Below are 27,777 nucleotides of genomic sequence, written 5' to 3' on the forward strand. Positions count from 1 at the left end.
AAGTCATAACACCCACTATGTGATCAAATTAGGTGTTGAACGGCAACTGCGTTTGTTTTTTCTCACAATTTTGGTCCAATCCAAACGGAATGACTTCAGTGTTTGCGTTTGTGTGATGATCTTTGGAAGAACATTCCCTCAGTGGCTACACCACGTGACGGCAAGCGTGCAAGCCCTGCGGCATCTGTCCCAAACTGGGCCTTAATTCCGCCCAGATTACACCGCCGACTGAAACTCGACACATTCAAATACACGCAACACCCAAAACTTGCGCAGGGTACTGCCAATGTTTTGTTAATTCAGCCCTTAACTCTACTCGCATACAATGTGTAAACTCGGACCACTTTCCTCCTGACAGCGCACATACTGTATATACTGAAGACATTTCCTTTCGGTATAATCTCTCACGACTCCTGGATGGGGCAAACACAGAGATGTGCGTCAGAAGCGTGTCCTTTTTTCTAGAGAGGCCACAAAACCTTTAGAACTTCTCTAAATCACATGTAGACAACTGAATTCCCCACAAAATAGCATCTGACGTCTAATGCGGAAGCCACACATTTGCCGTGCCTTTCGTAAACACATTTGCAAAGTGTCTGATGCGAGAGGGAATGCGGCGAGACCACGTTTGCGAGCACCATCAGTCCATGCGTTGAGTTGATTGATTGTCCATGCTGCCCTGACTTTCTCATGTCTAAATGCAGACACGACGGGTTTGAATGAAATACATTTATCCGGCCTCCTGGTGCCATTCAGCAGCCCGGCGCAAATGTATTCCGTTTACCGCCGGTCATGGAGATGACTGCTGATGACACCGGTTCCGCGTCGCTTTGGGGGAGTCGCCAAGCACATACATTGATACACACAGACGCTAGATGAGCAGAAGCATTGCCCAGTGCGTACATACACTGCATGCGTGCATTCTGTCTGTCTGCGCAGCCTCAGCTGTGAGTTCGTCAGCCCTTGCTGATTGTTATATCCAACTGTTGTTGTTTTTATTATGGCTTATGTTGCTGTGGCAAGCGCCACGTGGACCCGCACCCATCCGCATTATGCACGAAGACACTTGAAATCAGGACGGCTGCATTTGTATGAGCTCACGTGTAAACTTGCCCATTGATATTTGGACGGCCAGAGGGAGCGGGCGGGGACGTCGGGTGTTGCCCTTACAAATGTTTTTACAAAACACTGTCACCTCACCATATTTAAGCGCATGAGAGTGACAAAATATCCAAAAGATCTCACAGTATGACACAACTTACAAGACAAAACAATATTTGTAAAACAGCTCGCACCGTATTGGCATTAGCACGACACTGTACATCTTCCTCCAGTACATAATGCGTGTATAATGTGCTCGATCAACTTTGAAGTTTGCAAGTGACTGCAGCCGCTCCGCCGCCCCACGGATGTAGCTCTGTAAATCTAAACCCAATATTGATGTGTCAATCTGGCAATTGGCTTTCCCGTCAGCACATCCAGGCACCGTAAAGATGGGTGACTCTGCTCACCGTCCGCCACGAGGTGCCGATGCCCTCGGCGGAGCGAGTCGGAGGACTTAGGATGGCCCACATTTCCTCAAGTAGATCTTGAGCCGTGTTCACTTAAGACGTTTATTGTTCTGACCCCAGTTTTAGGCGTAAGCCATTTTAACGCGTCATGACTTCGTGAAGCCGAGTCACGACGTTGCACAGCTGCAGCGGCTCAGAAGTCAGGAAAGGCCTGACATTTCTCAGTTTTCTTTTCCTCTGCTGACTTTTTGAGTTTGCACACTCACTCTTTCTGTTTCTGCCGTCCCAACAGCTCTCCGCACTACGCGTGTCCAGAGGTCATCAGGGTGAGTCAACAAACTTCTCAATGGGGAGCTATTCTGTGGTTGCACAAGTGTGCACGCCGTCTTATAACTGGGATGAGGCTGTGTACACAAATAACCATTCAAGCTCATCTTAAAGCACACACAAATTGCCACCAATTCAAGTGCCTCTGATTAACCCCAAATACATTTAGAAATTCAAGTAGGATTTTCCTGTCATTCTTTTGCTTCCTAGCAGAAGGCAGAAAGTTCTTTGCTCACGCTGACTCTTTGGAACCGTTCAAAATAACAAGACTAACAGCCCCAAAGCACGCCGCTACCGCCGCCATGTTTTGGTGATGAGATGTGTTGTGTTTCCCAAGTGTGTTTGGGAGGCCTTCATCCACAGGTACACGTTCTTATGTACCTGTGGATGAAAAAGCAAAGCTTGCAGTGCCTCTGTAGCCAATTGCACACTTGTGCAACTATTGAGTCGTAAGGTAATGCCGGAACAACATTTTGGAAGTGATTATCTTGGTCTCCTTTTTTTATACCACAAAAACTTTGAATTTGAAGAGCGGCGCGTAGACGTGACTTGCTGTGACGCGAATCCAAATTGTGCCACTTGAAAACTTGAAGCATGCAATGCAAATGTAGCCTTATTGAGCTTCACGAATGTATTTGTCAGTGTTATGGTGTTACATCGTATACGGTACTTTTGTAAGTCCCGTATTGGTGCCCACAGTCTTGATTTGGGTTTTAGAAGCTGAGAAAGTTGGCGAAACCCTGCTTCAGACCCTTATGAACGGCAACACTAAAATATCATTTCATTTATGCCAGCTCACGATGCTCACGCACTTTAAGCAGTGCACGCACATATTGTAGAGCTCGGCCATTCAAAATCAAGTGTGGCTTATGCAGAGCTATTGTAACAAAGAGAGTGCCCGAGTAAAAACACCGAGCTATAAAGGTGAATAATCTCTCCCCTTTGATTTTGTTTTGCCGTTCGTCTTATGCTTTTTTATAAGGCTTCCTCTCTCTTCCTCTCCTCTGTCTTGTTTTACTAATGGCAACATTGACACTGTCATCCTCAGGGGGAGAAGTACGATGGGAGGAAAGCGGACGTCTGGAGCTGCGGGGTCATTCTTTTTGCCCTATTGGTGGTGAGTGTGTCAGCTTGTTCTTTGCTGGCAGATGCAAAGTTTTGGACAATATCGTGTAACAGTTGTGGTGCTCTTTACTCGAGGTTGACTAAAGTTGGACAAGATGGGTCTGAGCCTTGTACCCAGTCGCATGGGCCACATTCCTGAGACACCCTCGAGCTAATTTTGCATCCACAGATGCATTGCGGGATCTATAATTAGCGCCTTTTTGCCCAGCTTCATTATGTATGCGGTTTCCCAGACATGCAGCCCCGCAGATTTGTTTCATCGGCAGCTGTGCTTTAGTTCCTACACACTCCTTCTACATGAATAATTAATGCTCAAAATGAATACCATGGCCGACATAGAGTGACTCTGGCTAATGGCCCTGTGCCTGTTTTTTTTGTGGCTTTCTTCTCCTCAATCTGTGCGTATGTGTCACTATAAGTTGTTGCATAAAACTTATATTTTTTTTGCCATCAATTGCTCGCTTCCTTTTATCCTTTGTGGCCGGACATGGCGAGATTTGCGCAGATGTGTGTGACACTTGTACTCTCCAGTCGTTAGACCCAGCCCAGATCACGCTTACACAAGCGGGCCCTTATTTTGTTTCTCCGCCACTCCACATTTTTCTGTGTTTCTTTTCATTTTCCTCACTTCTTCACCCATCCCCCTATCTCGTCACCCTGCGGAGGTTGCCGTTCATCACACAACCGCATCTGTGAGATGTCAGCTCACTCTGATAAATGACCGATAATGCCAAAGTGGGGTAATTATTAGAAATGCCCCGCTGTCTGTCAATGTCTGTTAAATTGCACAGGATTAAAAGTGAAAGTATTATTATTAGTTATTCCTATTGCTTTTTTCTTATGCCCTTTTCCCATTAAAGCAAGTGAAAATAGATTCTTCTTCACTATTCATTTGCTTCATCCTCACTTCTAATTTCTTTCCTTTGTTCCCTTTCCATTTTCAGGGAGCGCTGCCGTTCGATGACGACAACCTGAGGAATCTGCTGGAGAAAGTGAAGTTAGGAGTGTTTCACATGCCCCACTTTATCCCCCCAGACTGTCAGAACCTCCTGCGGGGCATGATAGAAGTGGATGCCTCGAAAAGACTAACGGTCAGTGAAGTGAAGAGTCTACGCTGCTTGAGCACCTTTGCTTTGGGCCGCTGTTTATCTGCCAGCCAGTGGCATGTTTACACATACAAAATAGAAGGGCACATGGCATGGCAACTTCAGGAAGTTCTCTTTACTATCCGATGGACTTTTGAGATTCCATAATTTCATCCAAAGCCAATGTTATAAATTGCGCAAACTTACATACAGTCTGTGGGTCAGCGGAATTATAATTGTCTTTCTGCAGCCACTTAATGCAGGGCTCTGCACAGTAGGACAATAAAAAAAAAAGTGAGGCTATTACTCCAAAAACAATCCTACAATGATTATGAGAAGATTTATCGACCACATTATTTTTCAATTGAGTCTCTGCTCTCTAGAAACAATAAAATGCATTGCATTGGATAGCGAGGGCAAACAATGCCAAATGGTCGAGCGCTAGTTTGACCCCATTGCAGCATCAACCACTGGTTTGAGCATTTCCAGAGATTATGGCTTCGCACATTGGGACACTTTGAACGACAATGCAGCAAATATAAATCCTGAAGCTTTATTTGGTGTGGATTTGTATCATGTGTCTAAATTGAGTTCTAATCGAGAATATAGTGCAAGTTCTTTTCACCATGTGAACCGCAAATGTGACACTTTTACACTTTCACTTGTGCCAGACATGGAGACACATTGTACGTGTTGGAACTGTGTAAAGTCTGCATTAGTGATCCTCAGTAAGGTCAAGTGACGGTGTTTCAATGAACCTCTCGTTCACAATTAGAACGAGTCCTGTGATTGTTGCTGAACGTGCCTCTTCCATCGACCTTTGGGGAGAAAATGTTAAATCGTTATATATAGGTAGGGGAATTCTTATTGAATCCTCTTAGTTTTCTATGCTTGATGCTTTCCACAACCACTCTGTCTTTTGACTGAAAATATGTGCTATTTCCATCCATCTATCCGTTTTCCATAGCACTTGTCCTCATTAGGACAGCTGACGTTGTGCAAGAGGGGTAGGGCGCACCCTTGTTTGGTCACCAGTCAATCGAAGGGCACAAAGACCACCCCAATTCCAATGAAGTTGGGACGTTGTGTTAAACAGAAATAGAAACAGAATACAATGATTTGCAAATCATGTTCAACCTATATTCCATTGAATACACTACAAAGACAAGATATTTAATGTTCAAACTGATACCCTTATTGTTTTAGCAAATAATCATTAACTTAATATTTTATGGCTGCAACACGTTCCCAAAAAGCTGGGACAGGGTCAAGTATACCACCGTGTTCCATCACCTTTTCTTTGAACAACATTCAATAAACGTTTGGGAACTGAGGACACTAATTGTTGAAGAATTCTTTCCCATTCTTGCTCGATGTACAGCTTCAGCTGTTCAACAGTCCGGGGTCTCCGTTGTCGTATTTTACGCTTCATAATGCGCCACGCATTTTCAACGGGAGACAGGTCTGGACTGCAGGCAGGCCAGTCTAGTACCCGCACTCTTTTACTCCGAAGCCACGCTGTTGTAACAGTCTTGCTGAAATAAGCATGAAAAAGACGTTGCTTGGATGGCAGCACGTTTCTCCAAAACCTGTATGTACCTTTCAGCATGAATGGTGCCTTCACAGATGTGTAATTTACCCATGCCGTTGGCACTAACACAGCCCCGTACCATCACAGATGCTGGCCTTTGAACTTTGCGTCCATAACAGTCCGGATGGTTCTTTTCCTCTTTGGCCCGGAGGACACGACATCCACAATGTCCAAAAACAATTTGAAATGAGGACTCGTCGGACCACAGAACACTTTTCCATTCCTCAACTTTCTCAGTCTTTTTTGCCACCTGAGCCAGCTTTTTTGGAATGTGTTGCAGCCATAAAATTCTAAATCAATGATTATTTGCTAAAAACAATCAAGTTGATCAGTTTGAACATTAAATATCTTGTCTTTGTTGTGTATTCAATTAAATATAGGTTGAAGATGATCTGCAAATCATTGTATTCTGTTTGTATTTTAAGTTTAACACAATGTCCCAACTTCATTGGAATTGGGGTTGTACATAGATAAACAATCATTCATGCTCACATTCCCACCTAGGGACAATTTAGAGTCTTCAGTTAGCTAAATCCCGATGTTGACTTTTCTTCCCAGGTATAATACTGTATTAGACATTAAAGTCTGCAACCAACTTGTAAACATTGTTAATGTGGAGCAGTGTTGTCAGTCAGACATTGCTGGATCTTATCTCAAACAACATTCTTATGCTAAAGCCAGTCCTGGGAAGGCAGTGGAATTACATTATGTGGACATAAGCAAGAACAACAGATCATAGATGTGCACTGAATGTGCTGATGTCTTCCAGTCAACTTGTCTTTTTGTTTCTTCTCTCCTTCCAAACATGTTTGCTCATCCCGCATTCTGTTTGAGTTCTTGATCAAGTACAACATGTGAATGCAGGAGAGGACCGCTGTTTCTGTTTACTCGCGCCACAGTGCTGCCGCTCTCTTTACAAAGCTTGACCCTTTCTACACAGCAACTGATCACTTTTCGAAAGGTGATGTGAGACAAAAGAGTCAGCAGGGGAGCGTGGGCTAAGGCAACTGGAAATGCTCAGAAACCTCTGATAGGCTTGCGTGGGCACAAACATTATTATTCATCATTTCAACATATTATATTGGATTATCCATCCATCCATTTTCTGTATGAATGAATGAATACATGAAAAATAATGAGTGAGGTCGTGAGGCTCCTGCTCTTAACGATCCGATGCCATTTTAACCTTACTGCCACGATCCACTCGTGCATTGGAATGCATGCCACATTTCGAAACTGTCCAGTTCAATAAAAAGCATTTCAAGTTGCATCTGTCAAAAAAATACATTGACACAATCAAGGATACGTTTCATTCTCATTATCTGCCTAACTGCACACAACCACAATTGTGTGTGATTAGAAGTGCCTTAGCGTGTTATTACATGTATAATATCGCCTCTGACTATGTGCTGTTTGTGAGGTGCGACGTCCTCGCGACAGCTGAGCTTTTGATGCGGTCTGAAGGCAGCAGACAGACAGATGTTCTTGGGCGGCCTTTCAGATTGACACAACTGTCTCCGTGTGTGTATTTTGTAGACTTAATAATGTGTACTGCCCAATTGTCTGTGTTTGTGGGGCATTTCTAGATCATTTGTATGTTTTTTTTTTTTACTGAATTGTCTGGAATAAGCGATCCAACTTGATGATTCTGTCTTTGATCGTGCATTTGCTCGAATAAGACGGCAATTAAGACTGTCTATTGTTGATAGTATTGTCTTGCAATCCATTGTTTGTGTGATATAATTGGTCAGGATACAAGAGTATTGCCCGCTTTGCTGATACATGTTCATGAAGATTATTTTGTAGAAAGTTGGACCACCACAAGGGGAAAACAAACACTTTGGCATCTTTGTTTGCATGCAAAACTGCTCATTTTCATGAGCGCTGTGGTGTGTAAGATGCGATGGTAAAATGAGAAACCTCAAAGGCTCCACTTCTTTTGTATGCTACGTAAAGATCTTTTGGAATTTTTGTATTTATTTATTTTGTGTGTGTGCCTGTGCCGGACAAGGACAGGTCACCCTGAGTACCCTTTAGTTATGTCAGCCAGTCCGCTACAAAGTGCTGCACACGGGCCGAGCCACTGGGGACAATATGCTACCTGTCCCGCCCGCCCCCCTCCCGCCCCGTCGCTCTCGTGCAGGAGAGGTCCAAACGGCTCCGGGGATGTGTTGTGACCTAGCAGAAAGTCAAATAGCCCCACTCGATGAAGCGTTCTTGCTGTTGCGCTGTTCGTGCGCAATCTACCACGGGAAGCAGTCGGAATGACAACCCAAAGGATGATGTTGACGTTCGTTGTAGAATCAAGCTGACAGGGCGTTGAGAGCAAAACTACTGCCGGGCTTCATGCTCAGCTCACAGCACACTCATGCCTAATCACCCTTTTCATTAAAGAATCAATCAGAGGTTGGGCTCGATCCCCATGTCCTCCCTGTATTGTAATAGTTTCGCATAAAAGACATTTTTGTATTGCTCTGTCTAATTGTAAGGTTCCAGCTTTGTGGGATCACTTTGGGGAAGGTCGTTTTTGTTTGCCCGCGTGAGCAAAGCAAAGTCCGTAAAGGCGTGCTCGGATGACTTTGGGGTGGAAGAATTTGATGGCCTTCACCTTAACCGCACCAAACACTTTTTTGATATGAACTTTAAGACTGATTGTGAGCCGGGCCTCGTCACATAACAAACGTTGTTCTGTGTGAATACAACGTAACCTTTCGACAATAGTGGAAGATCGTCTACAGTGCGATATCGTCGTGGATATCGTCATGGATGCATTCCAGACCACCCACAATACAGAGAACATATTAAAAAAAACAACAACATTTTTCCAGATAATTTTAGATCTCCCACACACTTTAAACACATTTACACTCATTAAAAAAAAACACTTAAACATATTAAAGCACTTTTTAATGTATTGCTTAGTGCCTGTCGTCACAATCTTGCTTACACAGTCCTCAAAACAATTGGCAAAGCTTGCTCCAAAAAGTCGTTTGTCACTCCCAGTTGAAGTTTACTATAAAGCTGACACCTCAAACAAAAGAGAATTACACATCGTATGGCGTGGCTCACGCCTTAAGGTCACGCCTTGACTTTGGATGAAGAGGGTCAGCGGGCCTCTGGAAATTGTTGGAGAGATTCATGCCTGCTTCCCAAGTCCTGCCTCACCTGACGTCTCGCCTTCTCCGCATGCCTGATTGTATTTTAATGGAATGTGTGTGTGGTGTGATGCATGCGACACAAAAAAAGTTGACGTTTGTCTATGAGAATGAGATTTAGTATCGTAACAAAACATTGCAAATCATTCGAAACGTGCAAAATTGCTCACAGACATTCGATAGTTACACGATTCATTGTTGAATCCACAATCCTCTCTCATAAGTGAAAATTGTCCTTGCTTTTTTTTTTTCACGATAGTCTGCTTTCTATTGTTATTGTTCATGTAGTGGTTCACATAGGTTGCCCAGGTTACGTAGACTAGTGTTCTACGATTGCCCCGCGGTTGGTTGCTGAGCCGTCCAGCATAAGTCAGCCGGGATAGCTTCCAGCTCACTTTTGACTCCAAACAAGAGAAGGATGGATGTTTTCTTTCCTGGGAACAAGAGCTGTATTCACATTGACAGTTTCACAGTGTGAAATAGTTTTCTTTCAATGGACAATCTGGTAACTTTGAAAATCTAATGATTGAAGAGTGGCGTGGGTGGTAGCAGGTGTGCAAGGCTTACAAAAGACTCAGCCAAATAAACACATACGAGGATGCACGCTTTGCAGGGTTCGTCGTAGCCAGAGGTGTGTCGTAACGCGCTACATTTACTCTTTTACATTTACTCAAGTAACATTTTGGGTAAATTGTTCTTGTCCGAGCAGTTTGAAAGCATCATACCTTTTACTAGAGTATTTATGTTAAGAAGAAGCCGGACTTTTACTCCGTTACAATGATCTACATGCCGCTCGCTACTTTTATTAATGAATAATAGCGTGCGCGATCTATTTTTAGACTTTGACTTCTACTTCCGCGCTGTTTGCACTAATCCAATATTAGCTCTGGTTTCATTTGACTCTCGTTCGCAAATCAACGGCACGAGGCCGACCTCACACAAAGCCTTCGCGGGCCAATCAAAGGGACTCGTATTTGGGGGGGGGATCAGCAGCATGACTTGTTTACATTGTATACTCTTTAAAAAAAAAAAAAAAAAAAAAAAAAAAGCTTTGTCATGCCGTGTAGTCTTGTGTTTGGCCAAACTGGATATTTCAGCCTACTTCTGACTCGAGAAAGCATGCACGGTAGGTGTGAGTGTGAATGGTTGTTTGTTTCTATGCGCCCTGCGATTGGCCGGCGACCGGTCCAGGGTGTACTCCGCATCTCGCCCAAAAGATAGCTGGGATAGGCTCCAGCATGCCCGCGACCCAAGTCAGTTGTGCAAATTCTAGGTCACATTTGTGGTGATTTGTTTTGGTGTAAATTCTTCACATAAAAAAAAAAAACTGGCATTTGAACATTTCGACTTTTTATAGCCACTGCAGCCTTGTTCCTGTTTTTGTAATCTATGCCCGGTGATTGGATTGTGTGGAAACAAAATAGTATCCGACTATTTCTTGGAGCTACATTTACCTTAATTTGTTATCGTACAAAGATTTTGTTCATGTGCTATTTTTTTTGTTTTACATGAAGTGATTTTGTTCCGCAATATCTGAAGTTGCACAGAGTTACTCAGTACTTGAATAGTTGTTTTCAGTGGGTACTTTCTTACGCTTACTCAAGTGATTCTTATGAGTAATTATTATAAAAATATGAATTATTTTAGGGCCGCGTTTTACTTTGACTTGAGTCGTATTATCCAAAAGTAACATTACTCTGACTTAAGTCAAATATTTGGCTACTGTACCCATCTGTGGTCGTAGCACAGTAGCATTCTTCCATTCCGAGTTTGTGCAATCGGTGCTGTCGCATCGACTGACTGAAGGACGAGCGATTGCGCTTCACACCTCGTCTCTTTCAGCCCGAGTGTGATATTGCTTCTTAGCCTGCGGCCTTTCAATAAAAGCGGGACATTGGTGCTCGTATCTGACTGCCGCAGTGTGCGTCAATACTCTGACCAATGGCGTGACCTCCGTGGGAGCGGACTTGCGGCAACTGCCTGTAAGCGCTACCGTTGGGCCAATATTTCACGGAGGCAAAGCAGAGGTTGCTCGTCCGGGATACGCCGATGGAGGCGCACAGCTGCGAGAACGCCAGCGAATAATTAGAGCTGCTATGCGTGGCCCCTGCGGTTCCTCAAGAGCAGCGGGAGCAAACGGAAGGCCCGGCAGATACAGTGATCCCGTTTGCCTCTGCGGCTGGCCAGTCGAAGCGCAGCGGTCGTCTCCTCTTGTTGCTTTTTGAACGGGCACTTTCTCTCCGGTTCTGGACGTTGGCTGTGCTGACAGTGCCGGCGTGGAAGCGTATTAAAATGTGTGTGAGAACGGGAGATTCCCTTCAGACCCAGAGGGCTTGTCAGGGTCAGCAGTGTGTATGAAGGAGATAATATTCTCTTTATAGCTCAGCGTTATCGTCCGTCTCTCTTCTACACGCCAGCATATCCTCTCCCTCATTCCCCTTTTATTTTTCATTCTTCCATCGGCACCATTAATATTTGAGAGGCTCGTTTTATCCTTACGCATTTCAATCATCCGTTATGTAGCCCAATCGCATTTCTATGAGCACGCCGAACGTATTGGGGCCATACGGCAGTCACCCACTTGATTTTGTTTAGATGCTAAGAAAACAAATATAATTTCGAGGTTATTTTCAAATAAACGCCTTGGATTTTCACCTGCTTTCCATCTCCTTTTTTGTTTTCCAGCTCGAACAGATCCAGATGCACACGTGGTACATGTAAGTATCCCTTCATGTTTACTCCCTCCTTCTCCTACCGCTGAGATTGTTGTCCTGAGAGTAGCCATTATGCGATAAATGTGACTTAGGGCAACGTACAACAAATTGCATTGGATCAGGCCATGATTCCACTCTCGGGACTGTGGTGCTTGAAGAAGGACACAAACCAATGGGGGAGGAGAAGCAGGGGGACAGGTGTTCACTCACTTTAAGTTTGACAACACCTAGGTTGGACTTATTGAAACAAATTTGCGGTGTTTGTCGCAGAGTGAGCTACCATATATTGTGTTTGCTGAAAGGAACACTCGTAGAGTTTTTAAACAGAATGTCATGCTGTTGTTGAGCAAGTAAAGATCAATTATGGTAATCGGGATAAGCTGTAAAGAAGACGGATGAACGGATTGGTTGTGAGTTATTGTCTCTCGTCAGAGAAGGTTCCTGCTATTGCACGACGACTCGTAAGTGAAAAAACAGGAGGTGATTAGAAGCAGATGCAAATCAATCGTGGTGAGCACTTAGGACTTACATTTACACTATTTACACTACAGTGATGCGATCTATCCATTTCAACCTGCAGCCTTAGTGGCATTTTTTAACAAAGTGCAATTATTGGAATATGAGTTCACTATGCACAGTATTCGCAAGGTTGTCATTCATAAATTCATGCTGGCTATATTCACGCTTTTCAAGAATCTTTTTCATCAAGGCGGTGGCCATTCCTGCTTGACGCTCGAGGGTTAAAGTCAAGGATACCTGCACTCTTCCTCCACCGCAGGAATAAGTTGTCACAGACTGGTTGTGGTTCCCTCTGTGAATCTCTCTTCTCCATTGTTTACATGCAACATGCTCTACATAGCAACATGGCGGCGGCGAACTCATCCAGTCGTGGCTTTGCGCAAATGGAATTCACTTTGTTTGGACACGGAGGGGGTGCACATCTTCACGCTCTGACTGCATCTTGGACGGGAAGCTTGAGAGTCTTGTTTTCTTTTTTTCACTTATGCCTTATTTACAGAAATATGTACGTCCTGGCTTAATGCTATCAGGTTAACTTATGTTTAAACTTGCATGTTTAGAATGTTACAGTGTTACTGTATTCACCTTGTTCCTGGGGGCGCTCTTGTAGAAACCGTTATGGGCGCAACTTCCTGTGAGACAGGTAGCAGTGAGTCATTTGTTGCTAGCCGTTCTCGTTCTCCAGAGCGGTTTATTAGAATGTTTATTCTGGGTTGGGAGGGTTGACAATTGTCTGTGGGGGGGGCGTAATCTAGGGGCGTCGCACAGGGCGCCATTCGGTCCAGGACCACCCCTCTACAGAATCAATCCAGGAAGAAAGATGGAGGTTGCAAACTCGTAGCTCAGCGCTCCACATGAACTATATTGATCTACTGAGGTGAAAAATATACACAAGATGATGCAACATGGGGAAAATGCAAGCTTACAATGGGGCCATAAGAAGGCCAACATAGTTTAAAGGAAAGTGGTTAAGTTTGCTAAAGTCTGTGTAATCTCATTGGGTCAATACAAGATCTGAAGATAATGCTCTGTTTGGACAGTGTTAGTGAGGTACCATAATTTCTCGTGTAATACGCTCTCAAGTATAATGCACACCCCCAAAATTGACTCAAAAAATCAGGAAAACCTGTATTCCTATGTATAATGCACAACCGTGACTTGCTATCAGTTAATATATTTATATGCAATAATTAGTTTTTCTCATTAAGTTCGATCAGTATTACTATTAATACTGAGGTTCACTTGTTTTTTTGTTGTTGTTGTTTTCTTCTAAGTAATGTATATATATTACTGTGGCGGACCCTAGTGTTTAGTTTTAGCACTGCAGCGTTGCGGAGGTACTTTCCACCTCCCCCATGACCATTGTCAACCAGTTTACACGACAGTGAAATCTAGAGCGGTCATGTGCCCATATAACACGTTCATTCCTGGTGCAAGTTAATAAAAATATAGTTAAGACACATAAAGCTGCACAGGAGGAATAAACTCGCATAAGATCGATTAACATTCACATTATTATAACAATTTTGGGGATTAGGGGACTAACTGACTTTAAACAGCATTTGAACGAGGCATGCTGGGACATCCTCTGACAGCAAGCCGCCACAATGACGTCATCATTAAAACACGCCAGCTCGCTATCAGAAGGTTTCCCAGCGTGAGTTGATTTTAAATGTGCACCTAAATATGATCACAAGATTTAAAACTAATTGACAGCTTTTCTTCAACACATATGTACTCATATACATCATTTTACTGTCAAGGAATTTTCTAACTTTTACTATACTTCTGTACAACATGCAGTATTGGCATTTAAAGAATTGACGGGCAAGACAATTGCACTTTAACCGTGCGAAATTGCATTCTACTGTTATTCTGTTATTGTGACAAGTTGCAGAGATGCTCCAAGTCATGCCATTGTGCCTTCTCAGAGGGGGCAAGAACGAGCCAGAGCCCGAGCAGCCTTTGCCGCGGAAGGTGACCACACGCAGCCTCCCTTCTGCAGACGACGTCGACCCGGACGTCCTAGACAGCATGCACTCTCTGGGCTGCTTCAGAGACAAGAACAAACTGCTGAAGGACCTCCTTTCGGATGAGTGAGTGCACTTTCGAACCTTAACAGAGGGTTAGGAAAAGAAAAATGGAAAAGGGGATGATGAAATTGGATGATCTACACCGACAACAATCGGTAGTTGTGGACTCTTTTGAAATCTTGGGTGGCTGTCACTTTGGATGTCGAGATCCAAGGATGGCTTTCCTCTGATCGCACGGTGCTTACAGCAGTGTGGGATCCAGACGGCAGCATAAACAAGATCAAGGGTCACATTATTTAGGTTCGCTTGGAATGCTAATGCCTGCGGTGTTATAAGGTAAACTAAACATTTAGGGTAGGGCTTGATAAATTCAAAAACAAAAACAAAAATAAATAGTGACTGCAAATTAATCCCATTTTCCTCTAAAAACCAATTTGACACAATAAGCAAATCGGATACATTTTAGTCCACAAATGGACATACGGTGTGCAACATAAATTCGTTTGAAAAGCTTTTTTGTGCATTTCCCAGTGAACATCAGAATGTTGACAATGATTAGAATCGCCAGTGGTTGAATTAGTGTTCATTTAATTATGATACTTTATGTCAAAAATAATAGCTTTTCTCAACTTGAATATCAGGCCACTACACACTCAACGCTCAAGCAGATGTTTAACTCATTTGAATTTCACAGTGCAGTTGTAGGAATATTTTTCAAGCTGTGGTTCGAGATGACAATATTACCTCATTCATCGAAGTCTGTAAACCAGCTTTACTATATTCGAGCTTTTATAGGACGTTTTGTAAATTCAAGCACTGAATCCTGAGCAAAAGAGTGCGATTGACTAACTTCAAGGCCACTGGCCTCAGAATACCTCAGTCTATTTCTTTTTGTCTTTCGGCCAGACATGCACGCATGACTCGTGTGTCAGCGTTTGATGCTCACGTTGGCTCCGGTGCCTGCGTTCGTTGCCTTGAGGCGATGGCATCGGCTTGAAGTCTTTGTCGCCTTGCTCTTTTTCGTCCGGCGGGCCAAGCAACGTGGCCTCGCTCGTTCCGTCGCATCATTGGCCGTGCGCCTCCGTCGCTCACACACGTACAGTGGAATTGGGGCACTAGGAAAAGTCCGGCGTTGCCCGCCTGGAATGCGATGCGGCTTATTTCTTCTCCGATTCCATCCACGGGGAGAACATGCAAACTCCACACAGGCCCGATTTGAACCTGGGTCCTCCGAACTGTGAGGCAGATGTGCTAACCACCGTGCCGTCTCTTCCGTGACTAATCTAAAAATAGTGTCCCTCTAAAAAATGCACCCCGAGGACACAGCTATTCTGCAAGGAACATCATTAACAACCTTTTCCTCTGTCGGCACGCAGTAATCGTGCAGGACGGGGGAAAATGTGCTGTCTGCATTCCTTCGCCGTGATTCATTTGAGCTGAAACTGCAGGTCCTCCTCTCTTTGCCTCCTGCTGCTCTGCAGTCTGCTTTTATTATACAAGGCCAAAGTCTTGCTGCTCTACATTGCAAAAACTATATATATATATATATATATATATATATATATATAGAAATAAATAAAATAAAATGGCCCACAGGCCAAAAAGATATCTGATGTTCCGATCCACTTTTAGAATGTTTCCAGACTTTCAGAGATCCACTAGCCAACTCTGCCCTGTAGTATATACAGTATGCACAATATCCTATGAGGATTTTTTTTTTTTACAACTCAACTTTTATTGTCGGGAGCAAAATAAAGTCGAAAATATTGCGGGGTTTCGATCCTATTTTGAGTTTAATAATTGGTATGGTAACATTCAAGAAGAAATTGCTCTCATGCGCATTGCTCTGTTTTTTTAAAATTGTTTTTATTTGTAAGTTGTTTGGACAGACGCAGGTATATATCGGTGACACATTTAAGCTGCACTCACTTGTTGCAGATATCTGATATGTATCCGACATTTGGAAGCGGCCTGATTCCCATCTGAGGATATCCGATTCCATGTTTTTTTTTTCTATTAATGCTGCTATGACAAAAATCCAAATTGTGCCACTTAAGAGCAAAAACATTGATTTGCGTCCATGCAGTGTAAATCCAGCCCAAGATGATTTCTTCAGCGGTCTTTTTTTATGTACCCTTTCTGCAGTGACAACCAAGAAAAGATGATCTACTTCCTGCTACTGGACCGTAAAGAGAGGTACCCCAGTCAAGAGGACCAGAACCTTCCCCCTCGTAATGAGATAGGTGAGAAAGACAAAAGTGGTGATAAATAATGCCGCTCAGCAGTCTATAAATAATAGCATAACCAGAGGGAATTCACTCAATAATGTTTCAGGGATTCCAGTGTGTGACGAGGACCGTAGGATACTTTCCACATTGTCATTAGCACATCCTAACTCTGGCTTCACTCTAACTTTTGAATTCTCCTTGCGTGCAATCTGGGACACTTGTCATCCTTCCTCAGAAGAAATTGGATCAGCTTCCAACAGCGGTGGATTGGCTCAACTGTCGACATTGTTTTGTTTATTTCTTGCCAACAGGCACACTCTGGAAACATAATTGTTGCAGGAGAAAACATTTTTTCCCCCCCTTTTGAAAACTGACTGGTGAAGATCTCATCCCATCACATTTTCCTACCGCGATACATACCACTGTTATATTCGGGGGCTGTCGTCAAGTCTAGCTGACAATTTAAACAATTGCTTGTTCAGTCACGTACACTTTTGGCTAATAGTCTTTCATGTGACTCTCAGTCTATTGACACAACATGTGATCAGCTGCCCATTCATATATATATATATATATATATATATATATATACATATGTATTCCCATACACACGATATGCACAATTTAAATGTCTCTCAATTTACATCCACACATAATAACATAAACACGTGTGTCCATTCACATACACACACACAATGTAAATATTTTTGACAAAACGCAAACAAGTTCCTTTGTATGCAGAGTTGCACATAATAATAATAATAATAATAATAATAAAATAAAGGTCAGGTGCAACTTTCCTGACTACCGTCATGAAGCTATGAGTTGTTCAAATGTGACATTTTGATGAATGGACCCCTCCTCGTTGAATGTGACACAGCCAGTCGTGTCAGGCATTAGGCATTAGTTTAAGGTCTGGGGTGGAAAGCAATACTTATTGCGATTAGCAATACATAGCACTCAAATATTCCGAAAGGTGCGCAAAACTGAATGGTGTTACCTGAGGGAAGATTCTGACTCAATGGGCCCTGCCGCTTGTCACGCAGATCCTCCAAAGAAACGGGTGGACTCGCCCATGTTGAACCGACACGGCAAACGGAGACCAGAGAGGAAGTCCATGGAGGTCCTCAGCGTCACAGATGGAGGCTCACCGGTGCCGGCCAGGAGGGCCATCGACATGACGCAGCATGGCCAACGGTATGCGTTCCAGATTTTGGCGGTCACTTAGGATCATCCGATCTGAGAGTCAACTGAGGTAACGGCTCTCAGTGAATAAAGCCATTTTTAGGGCGGATCATGTCGAAACAAAAGCACGGGCTCCATTGACGGCGCAGGCCCAAGTGGCCGATTTCGATTCAATGCCGATATCGTATGTATTTAAAGTCCAGTTACGTGTCCATTTCAAGTGGCACATATCTGATATGGCTGTGTCCAAACAACCGCTGTGCGCAGATGCCCGAATTGCAGCATTGTCAACACCAGGCGCTGAAGTCGAACCCGTCCATCCATTTCCTATAGCGTCTGTCCTCATTAGGGTCTATCAAAAAGTTAGTTGGCCTGGCTTGGGCTGCCCCGTTGATTTAAATGAAGATAACCTCCCCATCACTCCACCGGTTGCTGTCGGCAATCATTTTGCCGACTTAACAAGCGACACCCCTCTAACGCACCATATTTGGAACATAATTGTCCAAGGTTTGCCTGTAGGTCAGATTGGCATTGTCCGGTAGACTCGGCGCATGTACAGTATATTTCAGTGACGTTGAGCTCGCAGCGATGGGGTATATCTCGTCAGTCCATTCACGTATCGCGTTTGATCCGGACGACTGATTATTGATCCGACGATATCCGATTTGATGCCTTTCCTTTCATTGACACTGCCGTGACGACTCGTATCTGAATTGTGCCACTTAAGAGCAAACGAATGGCAATTGTATCAGGAACCGTGCAGTCAAAATCCAGCTCTAAGGATTTCAATGGTGATGATACAAAATGTGTGAGGTTGCGGAGGTCCTCATTGTTTAGATTGAATTAGAGAACGAGCGCTGTTATTTATTTCTTTATTCATCGAAGGATATTCAGCCGCGTTTCTTGTCAGCACTCTGCCGATCGCACCTAGCAAACGATGTGCTCCGTGAGAGCGCGGCACAGGGATCGCAGTCTTTTTTGCCTTTGTTCCGGACCGAAGTGTGAAGTGGAAGCATCTTGACGTGAGTGCGTTTGTTGGTGTGAGGCCAGAGGTCTCTGGGCAGGTGCGACGGCAGCTTTCGCAAACACCCGAGCGTTAGCGCGACCGTCTGCTCGCTCTCTGTCTCCTGCCTGCCGCACTGTAGTAAGTCGGTATACAGTCTAAGCTTGGATATTCCCCACGCCGGGAGACAATGCAGCGAAGAAGAAAGCGATTCACTTCTCACTCTCACTCTCAACCTTCCTTTTTGCTCCCTGACCCGAGGAGATGTCCACGGCCGGAGAAAGATGCAGACGTGCGCTCTTTAAACGGAGGATTTGTTTTAGTGTCTTATTTTAAGAGTCTTAATGAAAAGAATAAAGTAGGACTTGCCCACTCGGGCCCAAAGCTTTGCGAATGCAATGCACGGCAGAGCTTCAAACCCCAACGCATCGATAATCAGTTCCTTTCCTGCCACGCCGTGCCCCACTTTCTCTCGAGATGCAGGAGGTTCCTTCCACTTCGGAAAGTGCAGCCTGAGCCATAAGCCCGCGAGGCACAGACGGCTGATTTCAAATCTATTCGCGCGTCTTATTTCAGCCACCGATAATATCATCACAGCGCACATTTGCGCTCGGTGCCTGCGATGTTGGTGACAGCGGCGAAGATGGACTGCGAGTTAGTGTGATCAGCCTAATGACAGAGCGCCGCTCTGCGAGGGAACGGACGTGGATGCAGAGCCGGCCGCTAAGCTAATATAGCTGCACTATAGAGATTTGCGAACTCATTCCAATGTCAGTTATGATTAATAACTCCTCACTTAAGCAGTTTGGCAACAAGTGCACATCAAGAATTCATCTCCTACCGCTTGAAACTTCCATTCACAAGCTATTTTGGAAGCATTGGATCCATTTCCGCAGCTCCCGCCTTTTAAGATGTCCATCTTTGAATTCTATGTTAAGATTCATGCACTCCGTCATCCCTTCCGGCCATCCCAGTCTTTATTTAAAGCTTGTGTTAGTTTGGGCGCTGTCTTGCTCTGCCATTTTACTTGGCTACAGCAGATACATTTTTTTAAAAACAAAGTTCATAAAGCGAGACGTTGGAATCAAATCGAAGTGAGTGGTCATGTCACGTAGCGCTATGCTATTGGCAAACGTATCGCGATGCAAGACCTAATATGGAACTGCTCTGGGAAGACGTTCTCCAAGGTTTTTGAGGTGTGTCTGTGTTCTCCCCACCAAATTTATTCAAGAGTGCCTTTGTCGGCTTTATTTCTTTTAATTTTTTTTTTTTTGCACCGGGACGCAGCCATGCTGCAACAACAACAACAACAACAAAAGCCTCCACCAAGCTGTTCCCACAAAGTTGAAATCAAACAGATGTTCAACATTCCTTGATAACATAACGAATTAATATTTGGGATAAGCTCAGAGCTTTATTCCAACCCCAAATTGTTTTAGTTATTCGAATGTCCGTCCTGTTGATATTAGCTACTGTACTGTATAATATAGTATCCATCAAAAGAAGCTCTGCTACATCTACTTAACGTTTCTTCTTTGTATTTAGCTCCATGCAAATGTCAACTGAGGGCTCTTTCTTTTTTCTTTTTGATACCTTGTCTGCCTCGCTCACTCGCTTTGCTGTCCACGTGTGCCGCTCATCCTCAGGCCCACTTGCGCCCCTCTGTCAGCGTGGCATCACTTCGCTAATGTACAAATGCTGCTAGATTGCCTCCGTCGACGGCGCTGATTTGGTTACTACTGTGTATCTGAAATGACATGAGAAAAATTCCAGTGCTCCGTAGTCATCATTTTTCCTTGCATTTCTCGTGTTGGCAGCCGCAATCCACCGAGGCCACGTCCTCTGTCTCCTAATCAATAATCAAATACTGCGTCAATGAACGTCGAGCCAGAAGCAAGAAATGCCATTGCTTTCACTTAACATCCGAACGGGCCGCAAAGAGAAATGAAGGCAGGTTAATATGGAAATGAAATATGAAAAAGTGCGACCGTGTGAGTCTTAGCTTACTGAATTATTTCCTTTTTTTCTTTTTGCTCCCTTCGCTCCATGGCGTTGAAATGAGTTGTGTTAGTCGAGCAATTTTAATAAGTCCTAAGGTTGATGCTAATTATCGACTCTTCAGTGTTTAAGCTACTGAAGGAAAGTATGTTTACTACGGATCTCTTCAGCAGAAGTCTTATTGCATCTTCAAACCCGAGGAGCTGAGCTGTGCATATTAATTGAGTTGCTCTTCAGGGACTTTCTCCAGCCTCGGGGAAGGAAATGACTTTAAATAGTGCGCTGATTGATATGGCTATCTACTCGACAGATAGGAGAGACTGCTGAAATAGAGTCAAAGGAAGAGGGCCGAGCGGTATGCTTGTGTTTGGGCTTTGGCACGCTCGCTCCTGGCGCCGCCCACTAGATTTTGTATCGGTTTTGTTTTATTTCAGTCCATTGCCTTCTCGCAGTTCCGTCAGTATTATTTTCATCCCGCGCAATGTGTCACCAGACCCCCACTGGGTGCTTTGGTCCGATCTCTGAGCAAAGCCTCTGGTCACCCACACACGCACCAGGACGTAGGACTTGTTGCAAAGTAGAAGTCAAAAATAGAAAGCAGCGCATAGGTGCATTTGATGAAACGGTGAGCTTACTTAAATTGACCTGGGCCTCTTGAACTTGAACCTTTTCAACCCTGAAGAATTACAAATGAGCCGTTCATTCTTCGGCAGTACATTACTGTACTGTGAATTGTGTGGCCACAATAAAGGGCGATTACTGTACAAGTATTTTATAAATGAAAACTTTGCCAAACAGTCTGCAATCGCTACAAGCGTGTTTGCGCTGTATTTTATAGGGTGCGATAAATCAAAGATGATTAAAACATAAGATTGCCCATTCCTATTGGTCATATTCAATAAAGGAAAAGTCAGAATTTTTGTCAATGCGGCCTTGAAAAAGGTCTTTAAATTTAGGGTTACTTCATGAAATCTGGGATTTAAACTTGAACGGTGATGATTCCAATGTGTTTTTTTTAGTCTGTTTTTAAGAATATTTCTTGGAAAAGTCAAACTCCGACTCGCTGGTACACAAATATGCACATTTCAGGAGAATTTAGTTTTGTGTGCGGGTGTTTCCACGAAACAGGCACCAACAGTTCTGCATTGTCATCTTGCAGCAAGGGGACCTCGCTGATGGCGCATGACCGTGCGGCAGTGCCATCTGTATTATTAGCTCTACAGACCTGCCGCTCCAACACTAACAGATGCAGAGCACGTCCGACGATATGCTCGTAATGGGCCGAGGAGGCCGAGTGCGTCTGTGTTGACGTGAGGTGCAACTGGCCACGTGCGCGTAAGCAATGTGGGCAACTGCGGGCCTTCAATTGAACTGTCTGCTCAGCTGCGCTCTCAAACGAGTCGGAGCCCGTTTGCTCCCAGCGCAGCCCGCTCGTGCGTGTGCGCGCATTACAGTGTGCAATCGCCGCTGAGATGTTTAGAAAAATAACTTGTGAGGGGGAGTTCTACGTATCTTTTCACTGTGGCATTTTTATATCTCTGGATTCATGCAGTTATGAATTAAAGTCTTCTAGGGTTGACATAAACCCAAACTCACCCTTTTGTATGGCCGTGTCTGCCTATAGCGCATGTTCTCTTTTTGTTTTGATGTCTGAGCATGTACGTAAGCAGTCGTGTGTCCATATCTGGAAGCCAAGAAATGAGACCGATCCAGCACCGGGGCACGGCATTAGTCTCCATGACTGCACAAAAATGTGCGGCCAGGTCCGCGTGCTCAGCGATACGGAAGCGGAAGAGGGCGCGGTTGTAGAGCGAATGACAAACACGAGCAGTGTTGTGACAGGAAGCAGCTGGTGTTGACAGGCACTTTGTGCGTGTCGTGCCGTGTGTATTTGTGCACGATGGGGACGGATTGTTCATTTTGGGTCTCGCTCCGTCTCGCAATGGTATTGACGGCATCTGTGTGGAAATGGCAAATGAATGGCGTACCACCAAATGCCCCACTTCATTCCCCCCCCCCCCCGCACACCCCCTCAAGATAATCTGTTACTGATCCGGTGCAAAAAGGCGCCATGTTTTATTTATTAGCAAAGCGTAGACCGAGCAAGAACAACAAAGAAAGCTAATTTGAATGCTAATGTGTAGAAAAGCACTGATATATTTGCAGGTGTGAGTATGCAGTCAAATCGATTTGACATTTGACATCAGCGCGGACAAACGAGGGCTTGCACCGTGCGCTGTCGTGTTCCCGACTCTTCTGTGCACGCTGAACGCAACCTCGTCGTCGCTCGCTGCGTGCTCCGCGTGATGGCGCCATATGTTCTAGTGCTGCCCGGCGCAACGTTTGACCTCCAAAGCCTGTGACCTTTGCCTTCGTGTAACAGCTTGACATGTTCAGCCCACAAATGACCCCTTCCCTTGCGTGTTTGGTCCACAGGTCGCGGTCTATTAGTGGAGCCTCCTCAGGCCTCACCACCAGCCCGCTCAGCAGCCCACGGGTAAGTCAAGACCTATACGCTTCCAAATACACGCACGTTTATGGCACTGTACCCCTTGAGCCAGTTGTCAGGTTTCTGCGTGATGGTCATACGAGCCGCCATCACAGCACCTCCTGACCTTTGACAAACCATTTCAGCAACAGCGCTGATATTACTGCAAATGCCATATGCCTTGAATTTGTCACGATATGATGTTAGTTTCTAAAACACAATGGTGTAGCGACTCAATTTTGTGTCATTAGTGAATGCAAGCGAGAACACACAAGGAGATAGTTTGAGCAGTGTTTTCCCCTCAAAGCCCGTAGCCTCGCCTCGCCTCGCCCCGCCCCGCCCCGTCCTCTCGGCTTATTAGATCTTACTGTTTTCGGCGGCCTGAGCACGGTGGAAATCCAACTCATGGAATTATTCCCCAAATCCTACTTTTCCGGCTCGGATCAGATCGACTCCGAGTGAACGTATCCAGCTGACTGAGCTTGAGAAGACTCAGGGTTTTCCGGGAACCTCGAACAAGCTCCTCACGCCACATCTCATCTGAAAGGGAAATTGATTTCTCAGGCCACATCAATCGGAACGATTCTGTCCGTAAAAAGTCGTCATTCATCTCAATGTGGCTGCAGCTTCAAGGTTAAAAATCGGCACTCGATCAAGTGTAGTCTTGCTCCTTATTAAGATCAGCCTTCCTCGCTTGCATGTGTTTTTTTCCATGTTTCCACTGGTTATTGTCTTGTTTTGATTTGTCAAGTGTCTTTCTTTGGTCCCTGTATGTCTTTGCTTGCTCATTTCATTGTTTGTTTCGTACATCGCATTGCTTTGTTTTCTAACTGCATGGTCTTTTCTCTTTTGTCCCCCCCCCCTCCCCACAAACTTGTGCATGTACTTTTGGTTTACTTGCTCTGCATCTCGCTGCTTGGTGGTTGTATTTCCTTCATTCATTCCTTTGCGTTGCGTCAAAAAGCCTGTTAGAAAGTTTGGTGTTCCACCTCAATCCCCCGATTTGTCGCAGTCCCCCAACATCAGCCCCAGTTCATCCCCTGAGCCAATTCCAAATCGTACCGGTCCTCGTATGTCTACACCTAACTCGCTGGCCCCGAGCGCCGAGGCCCTACCGCCAACTCTCAACAAGACCCAGACGCTCCCGACCAAACCTAAACTTGCTCCGAAGCCGCTTCACGCTACACGATCCAACCCGCTCCCCGAAGCTTCATCAGACGCGGCATCCTTGTCCGAGCCCTCGGCTTCCTGCCGTATCCCGTCACACCCTCCGTCTGCCTCCGTGCCCCCCGCCGCCCCGCTTTCTCCAAGCCCCGTTGCTTCAGTGCTAAACAGCCCCCAAGTACGTCGCTCACATTTTGCTGCCAACCCCCAACTCTCTGTGCCCTTCAGCCCAGTGGTGCCGCCGTCTCCCATCAGGCTGCATCACTTTCACCCCGTAACACCCACGCCTTCTTCATACGCTGACCACCCACCTAAATCTATCCCCCTCATACAGGTTACCCCCCACCCTTCCCCTCGAGGCAGTCCCCTCCCTACCCCAAAGGGCACACCGGTGCACACGCCGAAAGACAGCCCGGCCGGGACTCCCACCCCGACGCCGCCTCCGAGCCCCTCCATCGGCGGTATGCCGTGGAGGACGCGGCTCAATTCCATCAAGAACAGTTTCCTGGGCTCGCCGCGATTCCACCGCCGGAAACTCCAAGGTCTGTGTACTCGATTTGGCCTCTTTTTTGTATTCTTCTTTTGGTTCCGCCCTAAAAACTCCCATGTATCCACAGTTCCCACGCAAGAAGAGATGTCCAGCCTCACTCCAGAGTCTTCCCCAGAGTGAGTAAATGTTACACCTCTGCCATAATCATGTATACCCCACCAGATTGCACAGCCACTCTCTCAGACAGGCCGGCATGTGCCAATCTATTATTGTTATGAAGAAATGTTCCTGCTGAGCTTCCTGCACTGCTCTCAGCCTTTAGCAAGAGGTGCTTGATTATGAGGAATGGCGTGCTGCCTGCGTGATGTTGCTCAGCCTCCTGAAGGGTGATTCCTCAGGTTTTGGGCCAACGTGTGTGTGCCCGCTTGGTTGGTCATTTCCCACCTGGGAGGGAAACATCAGGGTTGATTGGAAAGCTTCCCGCTGCAGTAGACGGCAGTCAAACACCGGCGGCAATCAGCTCGTTACTGCAAATGCACGTATGGTTTATCAGTGACTGGGATTAATAGTGACGCGTCTTTTAGGGGTGGCGAAAAATACCGATACTGCAATGTATCATATTATCTCTAGTATTGAAATGTAAGTGTCAATAATTGATCACACTTAACGCTTTGATTTGATAATTCACTGCCATTGACCGCTGTTGAATTCAAATATCCATGTTAGCAAGGAGGACTAGCAGCGAATGAGTTGTAATGGCTAATACGATATGTGCTCCTTACGCCAGCACTTCCTTAATTACAGAGGACCTAAGCACCTTTCACACTGGCCATCTAGGCTGACATTTTCACAGCTTCTTCCCAGTTTGCTTCGTGTTATGCACTACACGAGAGGCATAACATGCGCAACATTGCCTGCTGGTGAGAGGCCACGACCAGCGTGTGCACGCGAGACTCCTTTTTGCCGACGTCACCGCGCATCTCGTTATCTGAATGTGCGGAGCCACGACGGCTCTGTGAACGTGCGCGTCGGACACGGCGCTGTCCCGCTTTGGTGAGATCACTTTGAAAGGCTCGAGCTAACGAAGGCCGACTCGGCTGTGCCCTGAGGAGGCCGTTTTTGTGAAAGGGCTCTTGACTCAAGTGAGGAAATCCCAAAGCAAAGTAGACACACACTGTCAGCTTTATAAGTACGAGCCCCCTTTCCATTTTATATAGAAATGGAATTGTATCGTCTTTTTCCCCTTTCTTTCATTACGTAGGTATTGTCCCATAACAAATACATTAACATTGTACAGTCACTGTATCTTGGTACTACCCTTATAGTTCCCAAAATGTGTCATGCTAATATGGTCCAGCGGTCTCCACACTGAATCCATCCCCTGCGTACCCTTACAATTGTGACTCACAGAAAACACATAGGGTGCAAGGAGAGCTCCTTGTTTTCTGACCATTCACTTTACATGCATCAAATACTGTTCATTTGGGATTGTTGGTGGCCCAAACGTCTCTCGTGTTCTCTCCACCTAGACTTGCCAAAAAATCCTGGTTTGGTAACTTCATCAATCTGGAAAAAGAGGAGCAGATCTTCATTGTCATCAGGGACAAGCCTCTCAGCTCCATCAAGGCCGACATCGTTCAAGCATTTCTCTCGGTATTGTCAACTTCATTTATTATTCATGTTCGCTGTCCGCACTGTTCAGAAGCTTATTTACTTGCGCAATGACACGTCTCCATTGGCAACACTCGTAGCTGCTTAGCTCAGGTTCAGAGGATCCTGAGCCAATACCATATACCTTCGGTAAGTGTTACTCAATTGTTGTCACCGTGGGACCGATGTTGCAAAGTCAAGAAACACTTTTAGAGAAGTTAAGAACAATGAAGAAAATGTATTGTTCAAAAATAGCTGTTGAAAACACATGTAGTGTATATCATAGATTTACTGTGAACTCCACAATGCTAATGTACATGTTCAAATTGCATTTCAGAGCACCTTATTAGGAAACTGAGAAAGATAACTTGAGGAAAAATGAATCAAGTCAAATTTGTTGTTGTTTCGGGTCCATGCGAAGAGCCTGGGAGAAGCTGTTTAACTCCTTCACTGCCAGCCTCCCCAGTTAACATGGATATTTGACTTCTCGAGCCGTCAATGGCAGTGAATGTGTTAAATGCTGCTGGAAGTTGCGTCCGCGTCATGCTGCGGCGATATTCACGTTCGTGTGACGCTGCTTGCTAGCCCGTGGTTGAGCTGCACTGTATGTGTTTACGACGGAGACGTGTGCCTCGAGCGCAAGGCCGTTCCAGACGCTTCCGGTCCTGTACTGTATGTTCCAAGGGGAAACGGAGGCGTACTGAACATGAATAAAACGTTACACCTGTCGTAATAACGTTTCTGACGTATACCTGTCAAAATAACGTGTTTAAGACAAATGTAACCCGGGATGCATAAGAAATATTTCACTGTAGGGGAATTCCTTTGTTCGCAACGGAGTACTGTTCTTACGGTGCCGATGTACCCCAAATTAGTACATAAGTCGTCTTTCACTAACCTGCGCTATCTCTGTAGTGATGTCACAATTCAAGTGAATTATTTATTTATTTTTTTTATGGAAAACCCATCTAGTCCATAAATGAAAACCAGTAAGTATGGCAATAACTGAGTGGGCCTTCTTGTGCTGCGTAAGACCTTCTTCTTGCGTCGCTGGACAAACGTGTTCATTTGTATCCTTCCACCTAAAATGGCTCCGTGACCTACCAGTTGAGGATAACTCATATAAACCACTTCTGGTGCCTCAGTGGCAGATTTTTCATTCCAGGGCTTAGTAAGGACTCAAGTAAACACTAATTCCCTGTAGCTGTGCCTTAGTTTTGTACACTGCAGTTTTATACTCCACAGCCTCTACTTTATTGCAGTGGTCCTTTTTCTCGCTGTCCTTAGTCTTTAGTCTCCTCTCCGATACGATGTGTCCGCGTACTTTGGCCAACAACCACTTGTCTAGACGTCAATACAGCAGGTACTCGTTCTCGTGCGTCTTTTTTTTTTCTTTTTCCGACTGATGCTTTGAATGCGTCGTGGCCGGGCAAAGGCAGCGCTGTGCGATGTGAAAGGAGCTTTGCGTTCCTCCTCCCTAACTCTTCTCACATCAGCCTCCCTCTATTTGC

The 27,777-nt window shown here is 45.0% G+C and overlaps 1 protein-coding gene across 9 annotated transcripts in view; it reads left to right on the top strand.

The window, feature by feature from the left end:
* Window positions 1-27,777, top strand: part of brsk2a (BR serine/threonine kinase 2a) — a 179,483-nt gene that overhangs the window by 142,143 nt on the left and 9,563 nt on the right. For 6 of the 9 annotated variants that reach the window (XM_061676597.1, XM_061676600.1, XM_061676596.1 and 3 more), the window contains 11 exons: window positions 1,804-1,837; window positions 2,887-2,955; window positions 3,908-4,054; window positions 11,480-11,511; window positions 13,959-14,123; window positions 16,206-16,303; window positions 17,335-17,485; window positions 22,911-22,971; window positions 23,927-24,668; window positions 24,744-24,792; window positions 26,146-26,269. In XM_061676597.1, coding sequence (XP_061532581.1) covers window positions 1,804-1,837; window positions 2,887-2,955; window positions 3,908-4,054; window positions 11,480-11,511; window positions 13,959-14,123; window positions 16,206-16,303; window positions 17,335-17,485; window positions 22,911-22,971; window positions 23,927-24,668; window positions 24,744-24,792; window positions 26,146-26,269 — 1,672 coding nt within the window. The remainder of the gene's footprint in view (window positions 1-1,803; window positions 1,838-2,886; window positions 2,956-3,907; window positions 4,055-11,479; window positions 11,512-13,958; window positions 14,124-16,205; window positions 16,304-17,334; window positions 17,486-22,910; window positions 22,972-23,926; window positions 24,669-24,743; window positions 24,793-26,145; window positions 26,270-27,777) is intronic. The other 3 variants (XM_061676604.1, XM_061676603.1, XM_061676601.1) reach the window with 2 other exon arrangements.

This window comes from Phycodurus eques, chromosome 5 (genome assembly GCF_024500275.1).
Source record: "Phycodurus eques isolate BA_2022a chromosome 5, UOR_Pequ_1.1, whole genome shotgun sequence".
Lineage (NCBI taxonomy): Eukaryota > Metazoa > Chordata > Actinopteri > Syngnathiformes > Syngnathidae > Phycodurus > Phycodurus eques.